Genomic DNA, 10,850 nt, shown 5'->3' on the forward strand with positions numbered 1-10,850 from the left:
AAATATGTCGATGAGTGGAGGACATTCACTTTGGAGACTAATTGGATAATATAGCATTCACGTACCGAACTAAAGGGTGATATTGTCTCAGTAAAATTATCCCGATTCTTAGAACGGCAGTTTACTTTAATCTACAAGTCTGTAGTTGGGAGCTTTGACCTCATTCATAAGACGAATTGATTCCAAAATTAGCAAAATCGAATACAGTTGATAGCTTCACTGGTTGTCTTGTTTGACGATAATATTTGGGGACGTGTACAACCGAAGCCATTTAATGTGATCAAGCACAGTGTTCTACGAAAGGATGAAGTAGAAGATACTTAAATCACAATCTGATAAGTATTATTCTAATATTCCAGATCAACCCGATCCCGCATTACCAAGACCGTTAAAAGTGGCAAACTACATAGGGAAGACTTGCATCTTGATATTTTGTATTCTTGTGGACAACGAGGCTAATCTATGTGAAACAAAACCCATAATAACTTGATTCACTAGAATTGGGATTTGGTTTTGTAATAATTAACTGACTGAGAAAACTTTTGGAACCAGGCTACTATTCCAAACTCAAAGCCTTTAACATCTCTAAATTCTCTATAAGGACTCGCTAAATGACTAACAAAAGGACGTTGCTGATGACGATAACAGGATTTAGAACATTCAGAAGCGCGCTGTGCTTGTCGAATGCAAGACATTCTAAAACACTAGTGCCTTAAGACGTATTTTCATGATCAGAATTTAAGTTAACGTATATTAGTTTACTCATTTCCAGTTTTTTTTTAAACCGAGTGGTTGGTAGGATGAGAAATCCCTCTAGACATGGTTATTTTTCAACAATTCACAGTATCTGGTTTACTTATAAGTTGTCTGGTAACCCTATTGAAGTATGAGTAATGCAACTAACAGTCTAATTTCTATTTCTCCACAACTGAGACATGTCCGCTTGAGTAACAGATAAACTAAGAACAATTAACAAGTCTTGCAACCGGAAGGGGGGAGTCGACTTTGGTCAGGATTTTTTGTTCGTTTTTACATTTAAAACGCGCTGTAAAATTTGCTGGGATCATACAAAAAACCAAAATCTCAATTTACTGAACAATTTTCGGTGGCTTAATATTTTTAATTTTATTTAATATCGAATAACTTTTCAATGAAATGATGAGAAAATTATACGTACGAAGTGAAATATCGTGGAAAACGTATTGATAACCAGTTGATCAGAAGCGTTTTATTGTTAAAGATAAGCCCTACCATCTGACATTGTCTTTACATCTCATTTGGTATGCAACATAAAATGCAAGTAAAAACAAGTTTAAGTATCCGCTTTACCTAACTGGGCATTTTTAGTGATTACTATTATTCTTCACACTTTCAAATGTGCCACATTGTGATCCAGACTTGTTTAAAAACTGTAGATACAGACCAGAAAGATAATTAGATATCTTATTCACTACGAAATGTCTTGATAATAATAAGAAACAACCCTCCATGGTCTGAGCTATCTGTAGATGTGAACACCATATTTCCTTATGTATGAATGGATTAAAATTAGATCGATGCTTGACCTTATCTTGATATTCAACACTGAATATTTATACCCTAAGGCCTAAGTATGATAACCCTGTTTGTTAGCGCTAATAAAATAAGTGTCTGAAGGAGAAAATTTGACAATCGGTTATTTCTCGTAACACCTACAAGGTGCAAAATCTCCTTGATATTTAAACAATATTTTATTCATATTTGATTTAATAAACTAAAGATATTATAGTACACTTAACAACATTAAAAACTCTTACCCAACATAATTTGCGAATCTCTGAAACAGTAAGAGTTTGGTATTATTTCTCACTTTAATATGAAGATACTTAACTGAAGTGATTCCATCTCAAAATTTACTCTTTTGTTTTGATGGGATCACTTTATCCTTAACTTATTTTCGCCATTCACATTACCAGAGTTAATAAAAAGAACCTCCAAAAAACAAGGGAATCTAAAAGTCGTTACGAAAAATCTGTCAATTAATTTTTCAAATAATATCCGAACAGTAAATATATACAGTTTAGCATGATGTCACGAAACTAATTATTTAGAGTAGTGAATTACCAGGAATGGAGACAGAAAATTTCAAACAAAATTCTTAAAAAATTTGATCTGTACAGATATCTACATTATTACGTATGCCGAGTTTTCCATTCAGAATACTTCTTTTGAGCGGAGTCCAGCATCGATTCCAGGTGACTAGTCACACTTGAACGGTAAGAAATAGGCCCAGGATTTCCTGTGTTAGGTAGATGCTCAGATGAATCAGAAGAATATGTGTCTGACTTAGTCCTCAACGATGGATCAACACCAGCGGCGAAGTGGGTTACCTTGGTTGTACGAAAACGAACGAGACTAGCAGCAACACGATCTAACTTATCAGCTAGTTGTGGGGTTGTTACAGGGAAACATGCCCAGAAGTGTCTTAAGAGTTCAGCGGCACTAGAATATAAAAGTGACAAATCTTTAACCTGTTCTGGTGTGAGTAGTGGCGGGCCACGATCGACATCGTCACCAGCATGGTGTTCACCAGAGACTTTCGGAGAGTTCGAAATACGACTGTTTCTCCCTGGTTCGAACAAACGTAAGGATGATTGATCACTAGTTAAGTCACATGGTTTCGTGCGTTCACTATTAAGTTTACCGCCGATGAGACAACCACCAGGTGAGACATCTGCTAGTGCTTGTTGAGATTCAAGTGCAGTTAAAAGTGATACGCCTGGCTTTTTCCCCATGTGATAAGCAGCTACCATCAAATTCTTACATTTCTTTACTGACTGCTCTAGTTGTAATCCATAAAACGAAGTATCTGTTTGCCGGGTAACTGATAACGGATCCATTAACTTTGTAGCTTTACCAGCTATGCTAGGGGTAGGACCCTCCAGATAGTCAGTTACACAAGTTAGGTCTAACTGGATTTCTGTAGGATTTTGATCTTCTACCAGCTCTTTAACGTACACGCGGTCTTTTAAAGGACAAGAGTTAAGCACATCTTTCGGATTTTGAGATGCATTATTAGTTGATGAAGATGCGTCATTTGAACTAAGAGATTTCAAAACGAGTATCGAATGATTGTTGAAACGACGAAGTAACAACTGATTTGCTGATAAATTGCTCGGGATTGCAGGTTCGTTCAATGTATTCTCTACACTCTGATGCAAGACTGAGTCAGCTGACTTCATTTTTGTCGAACCAGATATTTGATCGATTCCATAACCTTGTCCTATATCGTAATCGGTAAGATTAGGTAAATCAAGATGGACATTATTTCGGTTGACTCTTGATTTCCGTATATCACTGAGTAAAAGTTTATCATCAATACCAGCGCAATCAGCAAATATATCATTTTTCGGAAGGTGAACACGGTCACTAAATAAATAGAAGTATTTATTAGCACCTACATTTATAATAGTAACAGAAGTGACAAAATGAAAAACTGTAGTCATATTCTACAACTTGACTGTTCATAAAGATGAAACAAATCAGAGACGGTTTCAGAACACTTAGGCATTTTCAAAGTGAAAATTAATGAGTGAGCCTCATCAAATTAGCTACGTTCGTAAAATGAGAAGCGAACGAACTATCCCACAACCACAGGAAAAGCACTAGAAATAGCATAAATTCCAAATGACAATGATTGTACTAGTAAAATATTACCGATCGATCATTAATACAACTTGTTAACTGATATTATGAACGCCGTTACAATGATGGTCATAAAGAACAGATAATTTGAGAGCCATGGTTTACAGAAGTCGAAAGTCAAATGTTGGATGATCTAGAAAGATAAATAACTAAGGTTGTTAGGTTAGCTTTTTCAATGGTATCCCGGTTGAACTATGTTGAGTGAGATTTGTTTTACATTTTTCCATCAGGAATGTTGATCAAAGAGCAGTAAAAACATAAACACCTCAGATTTGCCACAGGTCATTCACATCCTATTAATATTAAGAATAACGCCGTGTTAATGCTTGAACACTGATGTGCCGAAAGTAGGGTGTCTTCGAAAAGAACTCCAATAGCTGTTTTATCTGTATTTTCTTTACTGAAGTAATTAGTTTGCCGTAAAAACAGAGACCAAGAAGACAATCGACCATCAATGTTACATTATCTGTGACATTTATTTCGGTTTACTAAAGCAAGTGGTTAGTAAAACACAATGATCAATGAGAATATGACTAAAGAAAACACGGCTGATAAATATCTCGCAACAACTGACGTTAACATCGAAAAATACTGTGTGGCAGTTTCGGTCATCTGCAATCACACTCCAACTGTTTACAGTGCACTAACACCCTGGGCGAGACAGCGATGGGTGTATTATATTAATAGGTTTCTATTCTACTCTTCAGTTGTGGAAGATAATACGATGAATTATTAAATGAGGTGGTAAAAATGACATTTCCATCTCACCTTAATGGTGTTTCAAACGAACCAATGGCAGTAACCGTACTCAGCTATGGCCTCTCAGATCATTCTTATGCGTTAGCTGTACTATTCCAGATACATTAACGTTTTTTTTATGTTATGTCATTTCGTGTGATGCTAATGAAAGTAGCAACTTAGAATATCCTTCTGATTTATGTTTGAGTATGACGAGAGGCATAGCGAAATCTCGTTAAAACATTGACAAATAAACACATTTATTGCATGGATAAATCTGACTATTTTCAGGAAGGCGAAGTTTATCGTACTAATTGAAATAGTTGCTGAAATGGATACTAGTTCTCCACATGCATGAAACTTGTTCAGCTACTTTATAGAACGTCTTTAGATCACATAAAGTTACTAACGTCCTAGAAGTTTTTAAACTGGATGACAGCTGACTGTTTTTAAATGTATCAATCGAATTTAATAAATACAACTCGTGTTACACAATACACCTTATTGGTTTTATTGGCCTTTCAGTAAATAAATCATTAAACAAAAGAAATAATCCATTACTGCTGACTTGACATTTAAAGAGTTAAGTATAAGTTTAACAAGAACAAAAACTTACCGGTGGAAATAATGAGACTGAAAAAACTTTATCCAGAAGTCAGCTTCAGATAATTTATCAGGGACCATTTCTCGATGTTTATCACGTACAGTAGGGTAGGCTCGGAATATTGCATTGATTGTTTCGTGAGTAAGGTTGTATTTTATTCCATTGGCACCATCTGCTTCAGGCTTGATATCGCTCAAAAGACAACTGGGGACTCCAATAACTTGAGGCCGGTCGTCTAACTGGAAACTTCGTGAAATCTGACTAGTAGGACCATTTGACGGATTATTATGAGATAACATATTTGCATTGTTAGGAGTTGCTTCTGATGTTCCAGTAGTTCCAGAAGCTTTGTTATTAGCTGTTGAATTATTCAGACACTGGGATGAATTAAAGTTATTATGAGAAAATTCTGGTCGAGCCCAAAACTCTTCTGAGCTAAGTATACCACTAACAACTAATTCTTTGTATAGGGCCAAAATCTCAGGGTTTGATTCGAGGAGTCGAAATTTTTCCTTTAATTCGGCTTGAGCCTAGAAAACAAGAAACTATGTAAGCATCCGGTTTAAAAGCATGTTTAAGACGTAAACAACTTGGTAATAACTAATAAAACACACTGAAATGAGTTATTTAAATGAGAAAACTGAATAAAATCTGTTGAAAATAGAGTTGGATTGCAAAGGATGGCCTTTGGATATTCGACGAGTGATACTGAGTCTATAAAAACTAGAGTTGTCAGTGTAATAAACGAATAGATAAAATAATAAAACACCACACGCCAAACTACTCAATTGAAAACACTTCACAAAACAACACACAGAGAGTAATGGAACATAAACAGAAAAAATATTTACATTAAGAACGACACATGTCACGGAGGGAAGATAAATGACAAGAAATAAGATACGATTTTGAACACAAGGAACGAATTGATACACCGTGGTGAACCAATATTCTGAACCATGTCAATTAAGGTCTCCAGTCACTAATTCCTACTAGATCGGTGATCGTGTCATTTAACTTCAAAACTTAAGTCGGCACTTAGACTAAAAGCTGATGTGTTAACAGACTTGTTTTATGAAGTGCTCTGGTCAAACAACTTCAGTCCTAAGAGGCATCGCAAGCCATAATAGTGCATTAGTTTAAATGGACAACATACGAAACAACCATTTTAGTTGTTGCATATTATCTAGAACCCTTTCGGATCGATACTTACTAATCATACGTACCGATCGAATAGTCAAAGCTTGAGTGTCTAAATGATTAAAGGACTTCCAGAAGTTAAGAATCGTAATCACTGACCCTTGATCACTGGTAACAGCAGCATCACACTGACAGTAGACTATAAGAATGACATTGCAATGGTAAAAAATGATAAGGGATAAAAAAAGATGGATACGAATTTTAATGCTTTAAGACTTGAATCATCTTCATATTTCGAGTTACAGTAAAATGTAAGTGGTCAATATGTAGATGATTATGACGGGTCAACTGACTGAATTCACTTTTCACCACTTTTCTCCAACTGCCATAAATGACATACTAGAAACAGCTATGAGAAGAAAACATGGGGGTTGTGCGGATCTTTTGTCCATAGAAAAACTTTCTCACAACACCATTTTTCCACTTGTATGCCACATACTTTTTTGGTGTCCTGTTGTAAGTGTTGAATTAATAAATTTGTAGCTGATACTGTCGAACTGATAATGTACGTGGTGTGAGAAAATTAACATTCCTATCGAGATTTCAAGATATAATCATCTATCGAGTGATTGTGTATGGAAACATAATACCAAATAAAAACCACTATTTACATTTGAAAAACAGCCAAAACAGTATCATTTAAGGATAAAAATTAAGTTCATCAAACGATCAACCACCACTTTTATTAGCTGTCACAATAGTAGTTCCTTTATTCTTTCTTTTTTTGGAGACAACTGGTTTAAAGTGAAACCTAGAGAAACAAGATTTTCAGTTTTCAAACCTTGACCGAGTTACCCATTCGGCGTAACAATAACCACAGCTGTTTACTGTCCAAGATACCTATGACTAGTTGAATTCATATGTTAGTGGGAGGTGGTTGAGTTAGTATGAGTTAGAGCAATACGAATGACTAGATGAAATGCTCCATATCATCTAGTTTGGTTTGAATTTTAATCACACGCTTTAAATCAGAAGTTAGTGGAAATAGTATAGTGGGTTTATTGCTGTTCTATACGACATATTCTTTAGGAGAAATGAAATTTTATTATTGTATATTCATAAGTGGAAAGTATTATTCACAACTTTTGTCCATGATACAGGATACTTTTGTTAACCATATGTACCGGATTTCATGTTTCACCCGGTGATGGAAGCTCAAAGAAGCGAAGAGGACTCCAAAACAGTTAATTACTTGAAAACGAATTACCTAGACTATTCGACCAGATTGCGGAAAACCAAACCAATATCCTACTTAAATGGTATAGTGATCCGTCAGTTTTATTTCAAGACGTGAAATGATTTAATCCACTGAACCCTTAGAAACAATTTGAACCAGAGGAAACTAGCCATCATCTTGAACGAAGCTTATGACGAATTAACTTAAAATAATCTTGAAGTTTTGTTCGCAGATATGGAATGGAACTAACAACAAAATGCCTTAAAACCAGATGCAGAATCAGTGTATCTAGACAGGAGGATAATGTTAATTCGAATTACGATAACTCTGTAACATTACTGTTGCATGGTTTGATTTCAGTTAAGCAGTTAATCATGTATGTTGTGCAACAGGATTACCGGATGTTGTATAGTCAACAAGTAAAATTTACTGATGATTGGGGGCACCAATCAACTTACACGTAGGGATGTCGACCAGAGTCGCTTTCACGTAGAACTCTAAAGATTCCCGGTCCAGTTCACCATGCGAAAATTATTGTTAGTATTTCTCCAACTTCTCATTAAAAAACTTCTAAAGCGACGCGTTGCACAGCAAACCCTAACAATCTGTTTTAAAAAGAACCAACACATATATGGACAAATCAGCCGGTCTCAGGAGTGAATTGTTCTATACTACTGTACGTATATCAAACGGCCAGTGGAGTTAGGTGGAAAACATTCTTCAAATGTTGAGACTCATGTTTATAAGCATTAGGACTTTTGAAGAATTCCGAAGTTCAGTATAGATTTCAGCAAAATAGTCAAGCAAGTTGTTATAGACTTACTATCAGATCAATTAGACATGATATGCTCAGCACACACAGACACTGATCCTGGAAATTAGATAAACCACAATATGTCCTAGAAAACAGAATCACCATGTGAAATTGTAGACTACTGGTGGAGTTTGCAGCATACACTTGGTGGGTGTTTCTTATGAGATGAGTAGTTGATAATTTGATATAAGTGGTGGTTCACATGTGTTGCAAGGGACCTTTATTAGCCTAACAAACAATCAGTAATTTGTAATCAGGTTATTTTTTAGCTGTTGTGTTTTTTTAAACCATGATTGGTGAGTAGCAGTTAAGATTAAATGAGTTCTTTCAGATATTAATATTAATGCTGACAGCGGGAAATAAAAAATCTAGCAACTTTAGGCCGACTTGACGAGTTAGCTGATACTTGCTAATCAGTTAATGCTAGAAACAAAAGAATTACTACAAAGGTAATCGATCCCTTAACCAACTATATTCTGTCCACACATTTCAAACCCAAAGCAAACAACTAAGATATATATATATATTTGGTGAATCCTTTCTTTGACAAACTCCAATTGTACTATGGCGAACTATACCATTTGAAGTCCTTGACTTCCAGACTTTAAATGAACTTCACATTAGATAGAACTATTCTAGTGCTGACAACGTATTCTACAACGAATCATAAACTGACAGCAAAGATTCCCACGACTCAATTATAGAACTTTGCCTTTCATAGTCTTTAACAAGGATAAATACTGACACAATAACTTCCGTAGAAGTGAGACTGGTTTTCACAATGTTTAAAAGGGTGAAATCTATATCTGAACTAAACTGTCGGATCTATAGTAAACCAAGTAACATGTAATGAGGAATTGAGGAATCATGGTTATTGAACCTACTAATTATTGTACCAGGACCTAGAAAAAAGGCACACGACGGAAACCAAACGAACCTTGTCTTTAAATTTGGGTAGCAAGTTTTGTAGCATTGCTTTCACGTTGTTACGCATTTCAAGTTGCTTCTCCCTGCCTCCAGGATCCGAAAACTGGAAAGTGAAAGACTCCCCACTATGCATTAATAACTGGAGCTGGACTTTTTCCTTTTGGTCCGGACTAATACGCTGTATTCTAATATCTTCAAATTTCGCACTGATGCGAAAACTATCAGATGTTTGGTTACGCCAAGCCACTCTTCCTGAGTTAACATACAGGGTCCCATCTACTTTCTTATACCGTACATGCTTAACCATGAGAAGTACATCTTCTTTCTGCTTCAACATGTGACCAAAATACGTGCGACTTCAAGCCTCCAGTATATTCACCTCTGGCACGAAGGTACTTTTACTATATTACAGTGAGAAAAATTGGAAGAGAAAACAACGAAATAAAGTGAGCCAATGACTGAAAATGCGCTTACATTCAATGATGAGAGAAATCAAGAGCAATTTGCAAATTTATAAGCGTGAGGCTTAGACAACCCGATCGCTGGAACCAGTGCGTATTTCAAATGAGCTAGATGCGACACGTTTTAAAGCCGCGCTATTCTATGTCCACTATGAACGACATTCAAGGCAGTTTAAAACCCATAAAAAGTAATATTACATCATTTTGCTTGGATTGTAACTGCTCATGTTCTGTTTGACATACTGTGCAACTGGATTTATTAATCTAGATGACCCACATTTTTATATCAACTTATAAGTTCGAATTCACACTACACTATACATTGCACCATATGGATTTGTCAATTCCATGTGACAAATTTGACACAGTCATAGTCTCTTTATCAATGATTTATTGAAGCCATAGAATAAAATGTACTTCTAAGTCCTCGGGAAAAGGTAACGGTGAGTAACCCACAGAAGTAAGTTATCTTGTGCACACTGAATGTCGTTAGTTTTAATGAATACTACAAGATATATGTGTAAGGAGACCACCAGTATTTTTAGTTTGACAGTGTCTTAACCAGCAACACCCTCTATAATCGAAATATACCAACCTAGTCAAATCAAAAGTCAGAAATGTTTCAAGATATATTTGATAGATTATAGATATATCGAGAAGTGATCAATCTAAGCTGGCTAGCAGTCGTAGGAGATGTGAAGTACGGCGTACTTACTCACGTTCTGGTGCATATGCGCGACTGAGCACCTTCAATTAGGTGGGTTAATTAAAATTAGTGAGTCCAGTATTAAATGTTGAGTACTCACACAACTATTTACATTGGGGATTTAATTACAGCTACGGGTGATTTGTCAGAAGTCTGCAAAGGACAACAGCACGAACTGACATAAAACATTCCCTTCTTTCTGGACCCTTATTTTTGAGCTATTTTAATTTCTTGTCAAATAATGGTTTTGATGAATACAGTCAAAATACCCTTACTCGATGCTAAGTTTACTTAGTGAAGTAAACATAGTTTACAATTGCCATGTCGTTAATGGAGTCGTGCGTCCTTGATTTCCATGCTAATGTGTAGGTTACATTAGCTTGAATACATATAATTCAGCTTCAGTTTATTAAAGGCAAGGTATAAAGCATCACACATTTCCTATCATTTATCACTATATTCCTCTGGTGTAAAACCGACTCCGTATCTTTGGATTCGATGAAATATTTTGTGACACACATAATGTGTGATATCTTAGT

General features: G+C 35.7%; 1 protein-coding gene across 2 annotated transcripts; it reads right to left on the reverse strand.

Moving 5' to 3' along the window:
- Window positions 1-1,766: 1,766 nt before the first annotated feature.
- On the reverse strand, window positions 1,767-9,731 carry GTF2H1_1 (General transcription factor IIH subunit 1). Of its 2 annotated transcripts, XM_012941326.3 has the most exons (4): window positions 9,619-9,731; window positions 9,155-9,545; window positions 5,039-5,556; window positions 2,006-3,408 (listed from the first exon to the last, which is right to left on the reverse strand). In XM_012941326.3, the coding sequence occupies exons 2-4, from the start codon at window positions 9,479-9,481 to the stop codon at window positions 2,172-2,174; spliced, it is 2,082 nt and encodes a 693-aa protein (XP_012796780.1). In that variant the 5' UTR covers window positions 9,482-9,545; window positions 9,619-9,731; the 3' UTR covers window positions 2,006-2,171. The 2 variants fall into 2 exon arrangements, with proteins under 2 accessions (XP_051071147.1, XP_012796780.1); XM_051211113.1 differs by having other exon boundaries at window positions 1,767-4,989; window positions 7,862-9,731.
- Between the last annotated feature and the right edge of the window lie 1,119 nt (window positions 9,732-10,850).

The sequence above is a fragment of the Schistosoma haematobium genome, chromosome ZW (genome assembly GCF_000699445.3).
Source record: "Schistosoma haematobium chromosome ZW, whole genome shotgun sequence".
NCBI lineage: Eukaryota > Metazoa > Platyhelminthes > Trematoda > Strigeidida > Schistosomatidae > Schistosoma > Schistosoma haematobium.

Coding starts and splice junctions, on each gene's coding strand:
- GTF2H1_1 (XM_012941326.3), bottom strand. CDS start 9,481: ATGTTGAAGCAGAAAGAAGATGTACTTCTCATGGTTAAGCATGTACGG. Junction 5,557..9,154: donor TACCCAAATTTAAAGACAAG/GTTCGTTTGGTT, acceptor CTTGTTTTCTAG/GCTCAAGCCGAATTAAAGGA. Junction 3,409..5,038: donor CAGTCTCATTATTTCCACCG/GTAAGTTTTTGT, acceptor CTATTTATTTAG/TGACCGTGTTCACCTTCCGA.